The 20,018-nt window shown below is 57.3% G+C and overlaps 1 protein-coding gene across 8 annotated transcripts in view; it reads right to left on the reverse strand.

Annotated features, from left to right (window-relative positions):
* Window positions 1–9,609: 9,609 nt before the first annotated feature.
* The window catches only part of LINGO1 (leucine rich repeat and Ig domain containing 1), a 202,715-nt gene continuing 192,306 nt past the window's right edge, over window positions 9,610–20,018 (reverse strand). For all 8 annotated transcript variants that reach the window (XM_060293971.1, XM_060293972.1, XM_060293973.1 and 5 more), the window contains one exon: window positions 9,610–12,472. In XM_060293971.1, the coding sequence (XP_060149954.1) occupies window positions 10,616–12,460 (1,845 nt within the window). In that variant the 5' untranslated portion in view covers window positions 12,461–12,472 and the 3' untranslated portion in view covers window positions 9,610–10,615. The remainder of the gene's footprint in view (window positions 12,473–20,018) is intronic.

The raw sequence follows: 20,018 nt of genomic DNA on the forward strand, positions 1-20,018 counted from the left end.
TGATGAGACAAGTCTCCCTCTTGGACAGGGCACCTGGTATTGGAACGGGTCTGGCTGTGCGTCAGGGACAAACCCTCCATTGCTCACCACCTGTGAGTCTCCTGGTCCAGGGCCCCATGCTTGTTCTGAATGTGCTGAGTGAAGGCTGGGGGCAGGAAGCCGTATTGAGAAGGTGGCATTATATATAATGGGGAGTCCATAAGAAGAATAATAGTAGAAGCAAACATTGATCGGTCACTTGCTCCGTGCCAGACACTGTTCGAAGTGCTTTGCAGGCATGATATAATTTAATCCTCATAAGTTACACGGGCAAACTGCCCAAAGGCACACAGCTGGTATGTGGCAGAGCCAAGATTTAGACCCAGGTCATCTGGCTCCAGATCCCATGCTCTCAACTTCCTACACTCGGCCCCTTTGACAGGACTGCATCTCTTGGTATGCTTTGTGTTTCAATGTGATTCAAATATTTAGGGGATGATTTTGCCTAATCCCACTGTTTGCAGGCCCTAGGCCAGGGGATTGATTCAGAAGGGGGTGGGGGAGAGGGCGGGGTGGTGGTGATGAGGAAAGGACTATTTGGGGAAGTGACCTATACCATGAGTTGAAGGTTGGCAGAAAAAAGAAGTGGGCGTGTGTGTGTGTGTGTGTGTGTGTGTGTGTGTGTGTGTGTGTGATGGGGGAAGAGGGAGGTGGAGGGTAGGGAGCATCCCAAGCAGAGGCAAGAACATGTGGGGAGGTCTGGAGGGGAAGGAACTTGGGCATTTCAGGAAAAGGAGGTCAGTGCAAGCTCTTCAGAACCCTCTGGAGAGAGGAGACCATACTGGGTCATAAAGGCCACCCCGGAGTCTTTGAGCCAGGTCCCTTCACAAAGCTCGTGGGGTGGGCCCCACAAGGCGATACTGGCCAGGGCTGACCTGCCGCGCCCATCCAGGGGGACCAGCGTCACTGGGATTTATTTCGGGCTCGTTATCTGGGCGCCTCTGAAGAACCCCTACCATTCCTGCCCTCAGCCTAACCCTGCCTTCCAACCCTGTAAAGGAAGAGGGCCGCGACACAAGGGTCCGGAGTCGTGGAGGGGGATAAAGGGAGGGTCCCTTGGCCACGCTCCTCCCGGCCGGCCCCTCCCAGCCCTTAGCAGGGCACCTCCGCTGGTCTCCTAGGAGATAGCGCCCGGTTCGCTCTCATTGGCCAGCCGCGTCTCGGAAGGCGGGAGCAAGGCTCCCGGCTGCTGTCCGCACGTGCACGTGTGTGAGCGGGCTCACGTGTGTGTGCAGGGTGCGGGGGCATTGAGCACAGGGCTGGTCTGGGCACGCTGTGATCCCAGGAAGGAGGGAAGCCGCGGTATGGGAGGCGGGGTGTGGACCCTTGGGAGGACCCAGATGGTCAGAGCTTGGCTGGGGGTGGCTTATCCAGGGTGCGCCCGTGAGCTGCGGGAGGGGGCTGTTCTGCAGATCTGTGCTTTAGTGTGAGTGCTCGGGTGAGAGGATCCAGTGTGGTATACCAGTGTGAACAGCTATTATCTGTACCAAAGTGTACACTGAGGGTGTCTGCTTGCATAGGTGAAAAGGTTTGTGTGTGGACACATACATTGCTGCCTGTGTGGGAGAATGTGTGAGACTGTATAGATATGAGCTCTTCCATGTGCACGTGTGCCCACTGCAGTGTGTGTGTGCATGTGCGTGCATGGGTAGCAGAGAGGTGTGCATACTCATGTGTGCATGCTCTGCCTCTGCTGCTCCCGCACCTCAGATCTTTCCTCCATAGACTCTGAGATGTGTCACTCTCGTGCTCAAGCACCCACCATAGCTCCCCATTGCCCCATGGCACCCTACAGAACACCCACCTCGGCTTCCCCAGCCCCTCACGCTCAAGTCGCCCTCCCTCCCACAGGAGCACCGAGAGCCAACAGGAGCGGGGATTCTGTCCCTGGTGCAGGGGAGGCTTCAAGGGCAGGCGTGAAGAGTTCAAAGCAGATTTTCTTAAACCTAAGCCAGGAGAACTGGAGCTGAGGGCCTTAGGAGCCTTGGAAAGCGGGGACCTGCCTTTTGTCTCCCCTATTTTCTCTCTCTACACGAATGGTAACCTTCCCTTAGGCCCCCACTGCCTGTGGGACACTGGACTCCACAGCTGTGGGGTGCTTACCAGGTGTTATTCCCTCATCTACCTCCCCACCCCATCCTCCCCTGCCTGCAAGTGTGTTTGGGAAACTTTCTTTCGTGCGGGAGGGCTAGAGGCCAGCTGGAGCGCCCAGCTGGGACCTGGGAACCCATCATAGCCTTTCCAGCTCTGGGCCTCACCACAAAACAATCCTCCCATCTACCCCACACTTTCAGCAGTCCTGTCTGCGCCTGGGCAACTACAGGAGCCCATCAACCTTGCAGTGTCCCTAACCCTTCCAGCTGCCCCGCAGGACAAAGGAAACAGCTGTTCTCCTGACTCCTGGCCAGCCAGGTGCCAGCCAGTGGCCAGGCAGTCCTGCTTGGCGCTTCTGGCTGAAGGGCCTTCCACCAGTCCTACCTCTATGCTGGTGGCTCTACCTGGACTCACCATGGGGCAGAGGATCTTGTCCCACTCATCATGGGCCATCCTGCCTAGCTGAGCCCTTGGGGCCCACCTGGTCCAACCCTAGCTGTGCAGAGAGGGGAAGTGAGGCAGAGGGGCAGGGACTCACCCCAAGTGGCAGAAGACTGGCAGGCTCCCTGAGGAGGACACAGGAAGACTCCAGAAAGGTGACCTCCAGGGTATGTGTGGGGAGGGGGCTGCTCTGATGACTGGGCCTCTGGGGGCTTTGGCTGTCCCTGCTGCAGACTGAGAAGCATCTGAGGAAGGTTGAGGTGGCCTGAGGCGGCCAGGGCCGGGGCAGGTGGATGGGCCAGCAGACCCCTTGGGCCTCTGTGCCAGGTGACTGAGCAGTTGGTATCAAGCATGGCGAGGGGGATTTATGGGCCCAGGCCAGGGCTGGGCAGTAAACGTTGTTGTGCTAGAGAGGCTGTAACTCTACTTTGCTTCAGCAGCAGTGTGGGGGCAGGGAAGTGAGACGGGAACACCGCTGAGTTCTGGGGTGAACCCTGAAGCTGGAAGGGAGTAGGGAGACCCAGTTGGTATAGTCCTTCCTCAGGCACCTGGGAGGGTCGGCCCAGGAACGCTCAGGGATCGGTGCAAGGTCACACAAAGAAGTGTCTTCCCCTCCCAGTGCTCGGCGCTGGACAGAGCCCAGGAGACAGGCACACGGACAGCCTCACTCTGACCCAGCTCTGTGCTACCGGGGGCGGGGGCAGACGAACTCCCCTTCCCACCCAGGGCTGCTCCCTGTGCCCTTGGCGTGTCCTGAAAGAGGCTCTGGCGCTGACAGGAAATGGAAGGGACAAGGGTTTATTGTGCCTGTGTCTCTCCTCTTTACGGCACTATATATTTTAACGAGCTATGTAAATGTCTGCTAGTTGGAGAGCAAAGTCAGGGCCCCCAGCTGCCCCCCTCCTCTGGGGCTGGGTGCCCCCTGAGGCCAGCCTGACCTTGTGTTTCCTATGGGAAAGCTTTCTGGATGCTACAGTGGTTGCCTCCCTGTCACCACATCCCAGTTCAGCTGAGTCAGAGCTGGTGCTACTACTGATTCATTTTGTGACCTTGGACCTGTCACTCCCCCTCTCTGAATCTCAGTTTCCTCATCTGCAAAACGGGAGCACACACTGGGCATTGTGTGCGTTCTGAGGTGCCACGCCTTAGCTGTGCAACTTCGCACAATGACTCAGCCTCTCTGAGACCCGTGTTTCTCATCATCAAAACAGGGAGACGGGGCTTCCCTGGTGGTACAGTGGTTGAGAGTCCGCCTGCCAATGCAGGGGACGCGGGTTCGTGCCCCGGTCCGGGCAGATCCCACATGCCGCGGAGCGGCTGGGCCCGTGAGCCATGGCCGCTGAGCCTGCGTGTCCGGAGCCTGTGCTACGCAACGGGAGAGTCCACAGCAGTGAGAGGCCCACGTACCGCAAAAAAAAAAAAAAAAAACAGGGAGACAGTCATGCTGATCACTGCTTTGGGCTCAGCTTTGGACACTGGGGCCTGGGAATGGTGGACCATTGGGAGGGTCCGCAGTCCTCTCACCTGCCTGGCTTTCTCTTTCCTCCACCTCCAGCTTTACCTCCAGCTTCCTCCTCCTCCTCTGTTCCTCCAGAACATCCGGTTGCTGCATCCCCAGGATTGGCTGTCTCCATGGTGGTGTGTCTCAGCCCAGGCTGGGAGTGAGGGGGTGTGAGACAGGGTGGAGCTGGTGGGGGGTACAGGGACAGCATGCTCTGGTTCCTGCTGGGGTCACATCCAGGGCATGAACTGGCATGGGGGTTGGGGTGTGAAGGAACTGGGAGAGGAGGAGTTTGGGGCTGAGACACCGGGGCATCCCTCAGTCTCCGTGGCCCCCAAGTCCCCAGCCTAGCCTTCCCAGACAACAGAAATCACCTGGCCTGGGCTGGGGTATAGGATGAGCCATAATAGGTTTATGGGGAGGCTGTAAATCCCTTCACAGGCTAAGCAGTTGGTTCCCTCAGGCAGTCAGAGCCAGGGCTTAGTTACATGGCCACTGTTCTCAGACCCCTGCCCCATAGTCCCCAGTTGCCTGGCAGGTACCAGGGCCCAATTGCCAGGTCCTTAGAACAGGCTGCTGGGCCTTGTGTATACCATGCTCTAATCTCAGGGCCCCACAGAGATGCCAGGTAGACCGGGAGCCAGGAGGGGAGAATTGATTAGCAGAAGCTTTGATTGTGACCCCCACCCATGCACTCACCCACCTGTGCCAAAGCACACCCTCCATCGCTGACTCATTCCCATCCCACAAAGGAAGGAGGCCGCAGGAGGTGAGGGGACCATGCCCACTCCACCACTGAGAAGCCTGAGCCTAGAGTGGCTCAAAGTAGAGACCAGTCCGGTGCTTGTTTCTGCCAGGAAGTACTGGTGCCGAGTATGGATCCTGGCTTCGTCACCTACCTGGCGGTGAGCCCCAGGCAACCACGTCTCCCCTCTGAGCCTCAGTGTTCTCATCCAAAAGGAAGCACATGAGAACATCCTTGTGACGGGATTAAATAAGAGATTGTGGGTAAAGTGTCTGGCCTGGTGCCTGGCACAGCCCTTGATAAACAACAGCTGTTACTATTATTGCTATATTAACCCTGGTGCCCCCTGCCTCCTGCTTCTGCTTGAAAGGACACTGCACCAGGGGCAGCAAACTTGGGCTCAAGTCCTGGCTCTTACTTACCACCTGTAGATCATCTGTAGCCCTGTCACCATCACTCTCTAAGTCCCCTACTCCTGGGTAAACCGTAGAGGCCTGTTCACAAATGAATAGCTCCTGAAAGAAAAAAGGCCCTGTGGAGGTTCCTCTGGAGGGTGACTTCCAACAGCGGCCGCATCGACCCTCGCATCGATGTGACTTTGCAGCTCCTCCCACCCAGAGCTGGGTCTGACCTCCCTCACCTGAATCTAGGTGGGCCTGTGACTTGCCTTGACCAATAGAATGCAGCAAACGTAAAGCTGTGGGACTTCCTGGCCTAGGCCTCAAGAGACCTGGCAGCTTCCGTTTCGCCCTTCTTGGAGCGCTGAGCTACCATAAAGAAGTCCAGCTAGCCTACTTAGAGAGACCACGTGGAAAGAGAGAAGCCTGCTGTCCTCCAGCCCTTCCAGCCTCCCCGGCTCAGGTGACAGACATAGCCAGAAGCGGCCCCGGATCTTTCAGCCCCAGTCCGTTCTCCCCAGCTAACACCAGGCAGAGCAGAGATGAGCGGTCCTTATCAAGCCTGCCCAGATTATGAGCAAACAATAAATGGTTGCTGTTGTTTTAAACCACTAAGTTTTGGGGTGGTTGTCACGCAGCAACACATAACTGATACAGTCCTTTAGCCCTTTCTGTACCATCATTACCCAGACTTGGCCTGGATGGGTGGAGCTCCTTGGCATCAGTTGTTTGGACGGGAGATGAGCACCTGACTTAGAGGCAGCACATCCATTGGCTGACAGGTGGCCAATCAGATTGTTTTTCCTCTGGAGACTATGAATGAAAAGATCAGAGATCCTAGCAAGTCAGAATATGAAGGCAGCTGAAGCTGGGGTTTTGGATGGGAGCTGAGGACGACTTTCAGCCCTATGCAGGCTGTCCTGTCATCAAAGGACACCAAACTGGGGAGAGGAGCAGGAAAGCTGATAGACCATGGAACCAGGTTCTGTGAGGGCCCAAATAAGTCACGTAACTCCAGTTGGTCTGCTCTGACCTTGCTTCTTATACCTCACTTCAGGCCCCGAAAGGCTCAAGGTCCCCCAGGACTCCTAATACTTGCCAGGGGTCTACATTGCTCCTCTGACCCCCTCTCCTTTGCTCCCTGTGACCTTCATCCCCCGAAACACACACAGGTTGTGGCCTTGTCCTCCAAGGCCCCAGGGCATGGCCACTCTTTTTCCATCCTGGGCAGTCAGGGCTGATAGCCTAGAGTCTGTTGCCATCCAACCCACACAGCCCCAAGGCCTTTCGTGGCAAACCAGAGGGTATGACCAGGTTTGGTTTCTACCCCAACCCCACTGGAGTTCCAGCTGTTTGGGATTCCCCATTATGTTCCCCACGCAGTTCCTGAGTTCAACCACCACTTCTCTGCTTGTCCATAATGATGTCATGATAATAACAGTGGTCACTGTTGTACACCAAACAGGTGCCACACCTGAGATGGTGTTTGAACCAGGGTCTGCCTAACTCCAAAGTCCATGCCCCATCCGCCACTCTGCTGTGTGACTCTAGGCAGGTTACTTCCCCTCTCTGAGCTTCAGATTCACACTTCTGACGGATAAGCCGGGGGGGGGGCGGTCATGGTGTTTTCTGCTCCCTCTAGTACTTACCCTGCTGGATGCTATCCTTGGCCCAGTCCACTCGCTTGTCCAAGGGTAGGCTCCCAGTCTTATCACCCTTTCTCTTTAAGGTATGCTGTATCCTGAAGGAACAGGCCTGGAGGCTGCCTCTGGTCTTGGTCTTCTGGAAAGCAGGCTAAACTCTCAGGATTCAGTATCTTGCCTTTTCCCCAGTAGCTTGAACCCAGGCTGAAAGGTGAGCAGAGAAGCCAGCTCCCTATAGGGCTTGACGTGGCAGGACACCCTGACTCCACAACCCATTGGGTCTGAGGCAGACTGCGGTCATGTGGTGAGTAGTATCTGTGCCTTCTCGTTCTCTGTCGGAGGCTGCCAGGCCATGGAGAAAGTAACCTCTCCAGTCTGACTTTCCACGCTATCCCCCCTTAAATCTGCCAGGATTCTTAGCAGTTGAGTTCATTACCCTCTTCTATAGATGAAGGTCCCACAGTTAGGAAGGGGCAGCATTAAAACCCAAGCTGCCTAACTCCCAGCTTGGGCTTTTCCTGGGGCCCAGGCTCTTTGGCTTGGGCCTACCCAGCCCCCTGACCCGGGGTTCCCACATCCCCGTGAACTGACTCTCTCCCCCATCTGAAAACAACCTCACAATTTTCTTCTGTACTGAATTTCCTCAGGGGTCCTGTTCCTTCCCAGTAGCCGGGAAGATATTGGCCCTGCTCTTACTAGAACCTCGTGAAGCCCGAGGGATCCTGGCATCCCAGATGGGTTAAGTAATAATCCCATGGGCTGCCTTCTGCGTGAGGTGGGTGCCCACCAGGGCATCCAGGGCTGTGGCGATGGAGAGCCTGTGCTCTGGTCTCTCTCTGGAGATGGGCAGGCCTGTCGAGTTCTTGAAGCCTCATGCGATACCACTGGCCTCTTGTTGCATACAAACCACCCCCATGTCCAAGGACTCCTCTCCCTGCTCTTGAGGTCCCCAAAGTTGTCTCCTGCCAGATGGGGGTCCCCAGGCCTGGCCCTGAGAAGCCCTGAGCCAGGCTTAGAAGTCTGCGGCTCTGGAATTTCCAGGCCCTGGTCCTGTCACTTAGACGCTGCGTGACTTTGGCTAAGCTACCACCCTCTCTGCTCCTGGCTCTGCATCACAGTTGGACCCAACAGTAATCATCACCACCACCACTGGTAGAGGGTTGACTGAGTGCCAGGCACTACATCAACCAACAAATATACCTATGCTCCCTCATTTAACCTCCTAATGGCCAAAAGGCTTAAGATCATCTTCATGTTACAGATGAGAAGACCGAGGCTCAGAGGGGTTAAGAAACAGTCCCAAACAGCTAGTAAGTGCTAGAACAGGACCTCAAACTCAGACCTGACCTCAAACCTCAGGGTCTTATCATCACTCGTCTAGGCTGCCCCCCGACCCCGGGACCAGCAACCTTTTCCACATCAAAATTCTAGGATCCTGTGGGGAAAGGATCCTGTTTCTTCCCAGGATAGAACCACAGTTCAGAGGGCTTGAGGCTTCCCCAGAACCAGGGACAGTCTGGGGTGGTGGTTGGGAGATGAGGGCAAGTGTACACAGACTGCCTGGAGCAGAGCAGGCTCCTGGGTACCTCTGTAAACTGAATGAATGAATGAGTGAATGAATGAATGAGTGCCAACTCCATGCCAGACTCTGCTCGCCCTGCCACCCCACCAGAGGCTTGGTTTAGAAGTTGCTAGGCATGCAGCTACCCAGTTCATGCCAGCACGGGTGGGGGGGTGTGAGCCCCAGGAGGAGCCCTGATTGGAGGGGCTTCGTTCTTGAAGTTTCTTGCTGCTGAGGGCTGACTTCCCTATTGCATCCCCCGACTCCCAAGTTCAGCTAAGTTTGTACCCATGGGTTCCTGCATTGCTGGATTCTCCCCTAGCCTGAGGGTTAATGGGCAGCAGGGTCACCCTGGGCCCACTGTGGGGCTGAATCCGAGGAGTCCCCGAGTAGAAAGAGGAAACTTGGAGGGGTGAAGCCAAGCTTTCCCGAACCTGGTGCCCCCACCTGTCTGACAGAGATGGGGGGTGAGCACATAGTCTGCTGGCTGAGCTACGGCCCCAGATTCTAGAGCCCATGGATTCCAGAAAAGTCACAAGCTGACCTGTCTGGCTCTTCACACTTCTATCATCACTCAGAGCATCCCTTTCCAGGGTTGAGTTTGGAGCGTCTAGGTTTGGTGAGAATGAACAGGGCCACTTCTGACTCTCCTGGTCAGCTCACATGCAGGTGGCTCCAAGCCCAAACCCAGAGCCCTTCAAAGCCCAGGGGAGGCTCAGAGTAAAGCCTGGTGGAAGATGGGGCATGACTGGGTTGGTGACCTGGGTCTGGGCAGTCCTCAGGACAGCCCCAGAACTGCTTTCCTAGCCCCAAAGACTGGGGACTCTACACGGGAAGTGGCATACAGTAGGCACTCGATAAATGCTTATGGCAAGAAGGCTTGGAGAGATCTGGTGTTCCCAATCCCTGGGCAGGTCCAGGTCAAAGCTGCAAGGGGCTTCTGCCTGGGGGGACCCCACACCAGAGGTGGTGGAAGCGATGATGCTCATGGGCCTTGGGACTCCTCGGGGGGTCTAGAGCCCTGGCCATCCAGGAAATGCTTGTGGTCACCGCCAGGCAGCTGTCCTTGGAGAAGCCTCTGGAAGTCCCTGGAGGCGGCCTTCCCCTGGCATGCCCCCAACCCCGACACCATGGAGATCCCTTAGGAGCCCCACCACCCACAGTGAGATAATAATGACCATAATGAGAACAGTCACCCACACATGTGCACAGCACTTTACAGGTTACAAAGTGTTTCACATACATCATCTCATCAATTCCTCACAACAGCCCTGTGAGGTAGGCAGGGCGGGGAGTAGCGTTTCCGTTTATACAGATGTGGAGACTGAGGCCCAGAGAGGGTCGATGACCTGTTCGAGGCCACACAGCAAGTCAGCAGCAAAGCTGGGACCAGAGTTAGGCCTCGGCCCCTGGCTCTCTCCACTGACTGTGCTGTCCTCCAGGAGGACCCCAGCCCCTGTCCAGTCTCAGCCACACCCGAGCCAGGCCCCGCCCCCTGGCAGTAGTGCTGCCTGGCAGCTCAGCAGACAGGCCCTCATCCCCATCGGGCAGCCCTGTCCCCTCCACCCGCTCTCTGCAAACAGCCAGCCCAGAGCTGGGCCCAGACCCACCACCAAACCTGCTCCTGGCGACTGCCCTGGCCGGGTGGGCAGGCAAGTGGGGCTGGAACCTCCTTCCCTGTTTTCCTGAGTGATCCCTCCCCACAGGGGAAGAGAAGAGAAAGGAGGAAGAGGAGGAAGAGAAAAACAAGAAACTGAGTTGGAAGAGGGCCCTGGAGCAATCAGGACGTCAAAAGTTTGCATTCCGACTAGCTATAGGAAATAGTTTTTTTTTTTTCTCTTTTTATTATTTCAAGTTTTCATAAAAATCCATAATTACTGAAACCCAAGTTACAGAGGAAGTTCGTAACCTTTTTATTGAATTATTGACTGTGCCGTGTCAGCTTCCGACTCCAGTCTGTCAACGTGTGCCCCTGTGCAGGTGGGGTCCCCAGACCTGGACTTCTGAGGTCCTGGTAGAAAGAGGGCAGGCGGTGAGGGCCAGCGGGGGCAGCAGGGGACGGCGTGGGAGGGAGAAAAAGAGTGTGTGTGGAGGGGCTGGGAGGAGGTGGGAAGGACTGGAGAGCGGGCGGATGGCGGCCAGGCCCCTTCCCCTGCCCGGCACGCCCCAGGGTCCCCGCCCCCCGCCCTGGCCTCAGATCATCTTCATATTGAACTTGCGAGGTGCGTCGGCGGAGCTGATGCCTGCGTCCGACTTGCGGGGCACATACTCGATCTCGATGTTGTGCTTGGTGTTGCCCTTGCCCCGGCTCCAGAGAAACAGCAGCACCAGACAGAAGAGGACGACGCCCAAGAAAGAGATAAAGCCCATGGTGGTGGCGATGATGAGGGTCTTGATGTCGAAGGGGAAAGGCACGGTGGCGCGGGTGCTGTTGGCCTCTCCCTCGCCCGGCTGGTTGGAGATGAAGGCGAAGGTCTTGTTGGGCTGATGGGGCCAGTCGGGCGAGTAGCTGCGCACGTGCAGGTGGGCAGGCATGGAATCGTTGCCTCCTGCGTTGGCCGCGATGCACAGGTAAGTGCCGTTGTCCTGTACCTGGGCGTAGCGCACCTCCAGCGTGCCATCGGGGAAGACCGTGAGCCGCCCGTTGCTCTTGGCCGAGACCAGGTGCTTGCGGGGCGAGAGCCAGAGGATGGCGGGCGGCGGGTCGCCATCTGCCCGGCACACGAACTGCACTGTGTGGCCCTCATCCACAAACACCTGCTGGGCCTTGCGGTCCCGGATGCGGGCACGGCGGCAGGTGAAGTAGTTGGGCAGGAGCACATCAGGGAAGTCCTTGAACTCCTTGCCCTGGACGAACTCGGGCGTGGCACACGTGGGCTGCTGCCGGTTGAAGTTGAGCCGCCAGCGGCGCCGGAACACCCACAGGAGCCGGCAGTCGCAGGCCAGTGGGTTGGAGTCCAGGATGAGCGTCTCCAGGTTGCCCACCGAGTGGAAGGCCGACTCCTCCAGTGTGGTCAGCTGGTTGCCGGAGACATTGAGCACGCGCAGGTAGTTGAGGCCGCGGAAGGCGTAGGGCTCCACCACGGCCAGCTGCCCACCCACCAGCTGGATCTCCTGCAGCCTTAGCAGCTCATGCAACATGGAGCCCTCAATGGTGTTGATGGGGTTGTAGGAGAGGTTGAGGAAGCGGAGATAGACCAGGTGGCGCACCGCCAGGTAGGGCACAGCAGTCAGGTTGCAGTGCGTGATAGACAGGGACGTCAGGTTGAGGCCGTAGAGACAGTTGGGAGTCATGGTGTCCAAGTAGGGCCAGTGAGAGATCTCCAAGACCTTGAGCCGGTACAACCTCTTGAAGGAATAGTCCCGGATGGCATTGATGTTGAGGTGCCGGAGCCGCAGGACAATGAGACCGTGCAGGTGGGACAGCGCCTCGGTGGGGATGGAGGTCAGGTTGCATTTCTCCAGCGTCAGCTGCTCCAGGCTGTTGAGGCCGCTGAAGGCTCGGTGGGAGATGTAGACGAGGTCGTTGTCGCCGACTTCCAGTGACTTGAGGTTGTACAGGTCCTGGAACATGTAGTCCAGCAGGATGACGATCTTGTTCTCGCTGATGTCCAGCTTGGTCAGGTTACTGAGGCCGGTGAAGACGCCCAGGGGGATGAGCTTCAGGCGGTTGCTGCGGAGCCCCAGAGTCCGGAGGTTGAAGAGGTTGTTGAAGGCACCAGGCTCCACGGCGCTCACGATGTTCTCATTGAGCTCCAGCTCCTCCAGGTGCGGGAAGCTGGCAAACTCGTCCTGGTTGAGCGTTTTGATGCGGTTCTTGCCCAGGTCCAGCAGGCGGGTCTCAGTGGGGATGCCCTCAGGCACTGCCACAAAGCGCTTGCGGTGGCAGAGCACTGCGCGGTCCTGGGCGGAGCACTCGCAGCGGGGCGGGCAGCCTGTGGCTGAGCCTGACAGCACCGAGCCCAGCACCAGCAGGAGGATGGGCTGCCAGCAGGCCAGGAGGGGGCTGGGCATGCTCCTCACGCCCCCCGCCAGCATCCTCTCGCTCACCTGTGGCCAGAAGCAAGCACAGGACAGAGGGCGCGGTTAGAGGGCAGTGTCTGCTGGACCCCCGCCCAGAGCCCGCTGTGCCCTCTGCCCTCCTGCCCTGTCAGGATGTCCCTGACACACAGAGAGAGGCAGGGGTCCAGAGTGGCATATGACACCTGCCTGGGACCCCACAGTGAGGTCCAGATGCCCAGGCCAGAGGGCCTCCTGCCACCCCATGCTGCTTCCTCCTTGCCCCTTACCCCACCCAGAGCCCTCCTGAAGGACCCTCCGGCATCCCGGGATCCAGGGGGATCATGGAAGGGGCAGGGTCACTTCAGATGAGCCTGGGGTTGGCACCCTAGGCTGCAGCCACCTCCTTTCCATTTTACATTTTACAGACAATGCAACTCCAGGCACGCACCTCACACCCCACCTGGCACGCTGAGCCTCAGCTTCCCCTGGTGTTCATCAGGGATAAAGCGAGACCTGTCGAGTTGCCTTCAGGGCTCACGGAGGGAATCAAAGGGGCTCAAAGGCTGAGGCCTCTAGGAATAGCCAGCAGAGGAGCACGTCTGGGCCCCAGCGTGCCAGGCAAGGGCTTCTGAGGCTGCTGGGGCCCACCCTCTCAGAACTTCAGCCTGAGCATCCCCAGACACAGACACCACGGCTCCCTCTCCATCAACACTGTGCTGAGCTCGAAGCCCAGGAATCTTGGGCAACCAGCATACCCAGTGGTTCGCGCCAGTGTTTGTGTCACTGCTCCCCAGTGGGGTTTCTGGATCAGTGGAGGGCACCCCCTTCCAGAAAGCCAGGACCCAGCCGTAGTGCCTCCCTGGGGAATCTTTCCAACTCTACCCTTCGTCTGGGTCCCCATGGTGACCCACCCAGGCTCCTGAGCCCAGGCCCCTGCTATTCTTTCCTCCTGGAATGTCCCTTCCCCCGGTGTGTTGAAACCCCATCTTCAAGGCCATTGCTCTGAGAAGCTTTTTCTGATCCCCAGTTGGAAGTGTACTCCCCTTCAAAGACTCCCCCCAGGCTTCATCCATCTGTCTCTCCGGCTTCCAATCACCCTCCTCCTAGTACCAGGGTTCTGTGCAGCTGCTGGTCCGATGGGGGAGCAGTCAGACCCCCACAGCCCAGGACGGCGCAGGCAGCCCTGGAGGTGCTGGTCCACACTGGGGCAATGGGGACGTGAGGCTTGTTACAGCTGGGCCCTGAGGAACGTGCAGGATTTGGGTGGTGATGACAAGGGAGACGGTGCCAGGATAGGGGTCCAGCCTGAGTACAGGCTGCAGGTGGTGTGAGCGAGGGGTGTGCGGGAACTCGCCCCTGATTACTCTCTCCTAGCCCGCATTCAGAGGCCACTTGCTCCCACTTCTGCTAGACTGCTCTTCCCTCCTCTATCTCTGTTCCGCCCTACGGGAAACTGGCCCAGCAGGGTCCTTAGGGGGCTGGGAGGACTAGTCTGGACTCCTTCAAACTCCAGAGGCTGGACCAGATGGTCTCTGGGGGCCGAGCTGAAGGTCTTCTACTGCTAGTGGGGGTGAAGACCCATCCCACCCAGCCTGGCACCCTTGGGGCTCTGCTGCCATCCACATAGCCCACACTCATGGCCCTGAGGGGACCTGACTGTAGGAAGGGGATGCCCAAGCTGGGAAGGTCCCATCTCTCTTCCCCAGCTCAGGCCCTTCTTCCACCCCTTCAAGCTCCTCCCCACACCTGCACACAGCCTCCACTTCCAAAGCTATAGTTCTTATCATCTGCACTTCAACCCTTATGGCAACTTGTGGCTGCCCAAGGACACCCAGCCGGTTGAGGAGGTGGATTTGGGTCCAAGGCTCTGGTCTGTCGGACTTCAATGACAATGCTCCAGCGGTCTCCCAGGACTGACAGGCACTCCCTGGTTGTTGATCGACTAAGTGACTGATTAACTAGAGAGGGCTCCTGGTGTCACTGACATGTTATAGAATCTACAAGGTTTTGTTATTCCCAAGGGCTCTGTCCACCACCACCCCCTCCCCTCAGCCCCTCTCATCCTCTCTCCAGAGTTTTCTGTGGTTTGGCCTCCCCCACCCCACCCTCATCAGGCCATTTTCCACAAGTCACACATGCTCCAGTGACCCACCAGAAAAGCAAACATCCTGACAGGCAATCAATAAGTAATTGGGACGGCAGCTGGGGCTGGCGCGGGTGTGAGCTTGGGGACCGGGAGAGGTAAATAGGACTTTTAGCACCCAGCTCACCACTGCGCTGGGGCGTGGGGTAGGCTGATGGAGAGGGTGCTAAGGAATGAGAGAGGGGATAGCGAGTGCACAGGCTACCTTGAGATGTCGGTAAGACCCTCATACAGACAAGAATCTGGCATACGAAGATTCCACCCCCTTGTCTCAACCTACCCATCTACCTCCTCTCCCACCATTCCCCCCAGGGAAAACACCCAGGTATCGCAGCCTTGTCCAGCACATTCCTGGCTCTAAACCATCTCCTTTTGGAGATCTCTCCCAGACTCACTGCCCCAACGGCCTTTGTGACCATCCATCCCAAAAGCCATCTCCTCCATGAGGCCACCCCTGATCTCCTCAGTCAGAAATTATCTCTTGCCCACAACTCTGAAGTACCTTAGATTTATTAGTAATGACATTATGTAACTGATGTATAGCACATCTCATTCTAAAAATGATTTGAGCCAATGACCAGAAAAATTATGTTACAAGATGATAAGAAGATAAAGCTAAAGAAGGCAAGCCAGTCAAGAAAGAAGGTCGCAAAATCCTATATAATGATTAAAGATGAGAGCTTCCTAGTGACCTGAGCAAAGAGGGAAATGTGCTCCAAAGCCTCAGCATTTGGCGCCTCTCCTGTGTCGTATGTTTAATCCTGGGTCAAACTCCCACGGGTACATTTCTCTCACCTGCTAGAGAGTGAGGTGCCTGAGGGCAGATGATGTGTCTGCAGCCTCAGACCAAGGTGTGGCACTGAAAAGACTCAACTGAATGTTCTTTGACAGGAAGTGTGTGTGCGTGAGAGAGTTGTTGCAGGGGCTGAAGTCACTCTGATGAAGCTGACCCTGGAGCAGGCCCACTGAGCAAAGAGAGACCTGGTGGATTCAAATATGTTGATAGAAAAGCTAGTCGGCATTGCCCTGTGTGGCAGGCCCGGCAGTTAGACCCCCAGAGCAATGGGCCATACTCCACGGGACCAGGATAGCTCCAGAAGGGGACATCCTCCGAATTGCCTTTTACATGTGACTGTCCTGAAAGATGGGGAAACTGAGGCCTAGAGGGGCTAACATGGCTTCCCAAGCTGGTTCAGCACACTGGGCCTGGTCTCCAGGCCGAACACCCCCACGGGGGCCCTGTCATCTAGGGATACTGGTAGGGTCGTGTCTGACGGGGTCACCAAAACTGCTGAGTGAGCAACGTGCTGCTCCCGCCCTCCTGGCACCATTAATCCTGCTGGTTATTCCTGCAGTGGCCAAGGAGAAGTGTTTTACGCATTTTAATCAGTGCTTTATTTTGGATCCTTGCCCCCTGAAGGGCTTCCCACAAGGGCAAGACTTTAAAAATCGGACCAATAAATACAAAGGAAATGAACATCGAAGGCTGGCTGGTGGGCAGGCAGAGGAGAGCCATGCCCGGGCCACAGCATACAGAGCCGACAGCAGCCTCCGTCCTCCTGACCCCAGAGCAGTGGGAGCAACCGAGCCATCAGACCTGCACTGCAGAGGGCCACCTGCCACCATCACACCCTCACTCACGTGGTGGGGCAGATACAGCCTGGCTCACTTGCTCCCCACACCAGCCACTCCACTGTGTGCCCCTCAGGGACGCCTGCCCTCTCTGCCCTTTCCCCCCGCTGTGCAGGGAGGGGCTGATTCCAGGGTCCCTGAGGGAACACACACAGAAACTGGATCTTCCCCAGCTGGAAAGTCAACATCCTCAAACCTGCACGAGGAATGAAGAGGAGTAAGGGCTCAGGCCCCAAACTGCAGCTTTACTGGGACTGGAAGGATCTGAGGTCGGCATCCCCAGTTGGGGCCTCACACTGGGGCTGTCCCTCAGGGCTCAGGGTCGAAGAGCATAGCTGGTGGAGACAGAAGGGGCATGGGATCATCCATGGGTGGACTTGGAGAACCCTCAGGGAGGACAGGGGTCATTCTATCTCCTAAGGCAGCATCTGGAGGCCCCTGGGGGCAGGGGCGTGCCTCTACCACGCAGCCAGCCTGGCCCATACGAGCTGGTCAGACGCCTACACTTAGGGAAGGGCTGGGACTAGCATCTTCAGACCACCTGCTACAGACCAGGTTTTAGGCTTTATACGCACTGTCTTAGAAACCCTCACCCAGCATTCAGAGATACTTCCTACCCATTTTACAGATGAGAAAAGCTGAGGCTTCCAAAAGGAAATTCCTTTGCCTTTAGGCCTAGGCTACAAAGCTAGGAAATAGCAGAGCTCCGTTCCTCCTGGTCAGGCTGCCTGCCCCAAGAGCTACCACAAGGGGAGCAGGACTTCTTTCAGACACACAGGCCAGTTCAGAGCCAAAGGAGGGGCAGGCATGTCATGGCAGCGCTTGGGTAAGGCCCCCAGGGCTAAGGGAAGGCACTAGTCCTTAGGTAGCTGCATGTAGGTAACTTGCCCCTAAATGACAAAAGCTTTTCCCCAACTGTCAGAAAATGGTATGTTGAACACACTGAATTTTTTCAGTGTTTTCCCACCATACCATTCTCCTTTGCCTGCTGCCACTGTCAATGCTAGAATCTCACCTAATTTGGGGTCGGCTGCAGCACAGGATGGAAGGTTGTTATTTTGGGTTTACAGTATCAATATTTCATGGTGTTCCCACTCAGTGCTCCTCAGGGACCGCAGGCATCCCCAGTACACACAGGCATGAGATCCCTGGCATGGAGGTGCCCACTGCCATCCCCGGGGCCTGTGGCCCCCTGGGTTCTCAGCCTGGCTGTGTGACCTGGGACTACTGCGACAGGCTGCTTCTTCACTGGTAAATGAGGCTGTTATGCACGATCTCATCTTGTCCTGACACTCTACATTCCTAAGACTGGGCCTGCAGCAGGAAGGAGGGAGGAGGGAGGGCAGACTTGGGATGGGGGACTGAGGGCTTCAGAGAGTCTGCCTTGGGCCCCGCCCAACTCTACTACCCTTTCCTACTGATTGTCAAAAGCCCTGGGCCTGTTAGCACATCCCGTTCCCACTGCCACCCCTTGAGGTGGGTCGATTACTCGGAAAGGTGAAGGGACTTATGCTGTGTCACCAAAGACTGGAGGCAAGGCAAGGTCTAGATTCTTCAGGACTTGCCCTGTCCCCAAGCTCCTGCCTGTCTGCAGTCCCTTCTCTGCCTTCAGCTCCAGGGCACAGAGCAGCTGGATCCACTCCATGAAATGATAAAGCACGTTCGTGATACGAGTACCTGTTCAGAGGCAGCTGTGGCCACGTGGCTGAAGGTAGGGTAATGGCAGGGTGGAGTGAGGCCTGTCTAGGAAGCCCCGATGGTCGCTCCATCCCGGGGCCTTTCTCCCACAGCGATGGTCGACCATCTGCCCCATGCCTGGAGATCTCCCGCTCAGCCTTCAGAATCCAGCTCAAGGGTCTTCTACCCCAAGCCACTCTTTGCAAGTCCCCAGGAAGAAGGGATCACCTCCTGGGGGTCCCTCTGGATCTTGGGTGGCCCTCTGCCAAGCACTGCTGGTGTGCTTACCTCTCTCCCTTCCTCCCTCTGTTAGAGCCTCTGCTGCCTCCCCTTCTGTGGCCCCCAGATTGAGAGCCCCCAGTACAGGGCTGGGGCTGCTATAGCTCAGCACCGCCAGGCCCAGCTTCAAGGGCCCCCGACACACAGCTGCTGGGACAGCTCCCCAGCACAGCTCTTGACTCCTAGTCTAAGCTCTTTACAGAGGCTTCAAGGAGGAGGAGGAGGTGTCATGTGGGCTCAGGCTGAACTACAGATACATTTCCACCGGCCAAAGTCAGGGGCGGGAGAGGCGGCATTTCAGCCAAAAGAACGGTGCAGGCAAAGGTGTGCAGAGTGGAGGTGACTCGTGTCCGGGAACATTTGAGAGCATCCAGGGGCTCCTAATTGCTTCTCTCCTACCCCAAATCCTGACCCGGGTCCCTGGACTCCTTTTAAAGATCCTCCATTCTGGCTTTCCCGGGCTAATCCCTGCTGAGGTGTGAATGGCTGATAATGGCTTAAGGTGTGAGCTGCTAATGGGGGCAACTTGGTCTTCCCTGGCCAGTCTAATCCAGCAGGGCTATGCTGAGAGCCTGGGGAAGGGCAGGGGCTGCCCCCTGGCACACGGGGAGGGGGTATGGGGGCAAAGGAAACCCTGGGAGGAGGGGTTAGCACCAGGTTGAGCTCTGGCAGGAGAAATCCAGACCGACTGTGGCCCGCAGGCAGGCAGCTGGGCCGCTTCCGTCTGTCTGTCTCCTCCTGGGCTGGTCTGCCTGTCTTTGCCTGCCCTCTCCCTCTCCCTTCTCCTCCTCCTTCATCCGCCCCCAACGGGGAGAGAAAAATCAACCTGAAAGAAAATTGAGGGCATGTCCTTTGTCGTGTATCATTCTTTATTTTCCTCTTGCTCTTGGTTCTAGCAAAGAGTTGCTGGGCCCCCGGGGTGTCTGTGTGTGACGTTTGGGAGCAGGCAGCCATGTGTGGCCTATGTGGATGTGTGTGCCTGCTGTCCCCCCTCCTGCCACTGCCGCTCCCTGCACCCACCCTCACCCACGGCCACTGCCATCAGCCCCATCTCTTAGGTGCACTTGGAAACTCAGTCCTCTCCCAAAGGTGCTCACCTGGCCTCTCAGCCATGGCCGGGCTGGAGGGTGCTGACTGGGCGCAGTGTGGCTGCCTGCCTGTTTGCTAGGGCCGCTGCCCCTGTGTGGCCCTGGGCAAGCACCCGTGCCCCCTGCACCTAAGGGAGGGTCGCCCCTGCCCACCCCACTGCCTACCCCACTGAGCGCAGCTGATCTCAGGAGCTGACAGCCTTCCACCCAGTTCACAGCCCCAGGCCACTTGTGGGATAAATTATGAAATTTAATGGCAAAGCATCTTAGTGTTTAAAGGCTTCTATGTACAGGCTTTGCTCTCTAGTGGCTGCTGGCTTGTTGCGGAGGAGCAAGGGTGGGGCAAGGCCTAGAGAAGGCTACTTCTGAGCGGGCAAAGGGCAGTGGGCTCTGGCCAGGGCACCCTGCCCTGCTGTGTGAACTTGGGTGAGTCCTGGACCACTCTGGACCATGCCTGCCCTTCCACACGGTTGTTCTGAGGTGAGAGGCCAGTGGGGAAGCTAGGAGCCGGCCTGGGGGAGGCAGGAGGGAGCCACTGGTTCTGGGAAGCTTCCTTGTTGTCTGCTGTGGGCCTGCCTGAGCAGACAGCACTCCTAGTTGGACTGGTGCGGTCCCAGAATTGAGGAGGGGTACACAAGCACCCATGTGGTGACCTGACGGGTCTCAAGGAAAGTGATGGTCCTGCACCCCCATACCTCCCTTCCCATCTCTCTCCAGGTCTGAGATGCCAACCCAGGCCCTTGGGGACAGCAAGATGCCCCCGAAGGACTCTGGC

This window comes from Globicephala melas, chromosome 2 (assembly GCF_963455315.2).
Source record: "Globicephala melas chromosome 2, mGloMel1.2, whole genome shotgun sequence".
Taxonomy (NCBI): Eukaryota; Metazoa; Chordata; class Mammalia; order Artiodactyla; family Delphinidae; genus Globicephala; species Globicephala melas.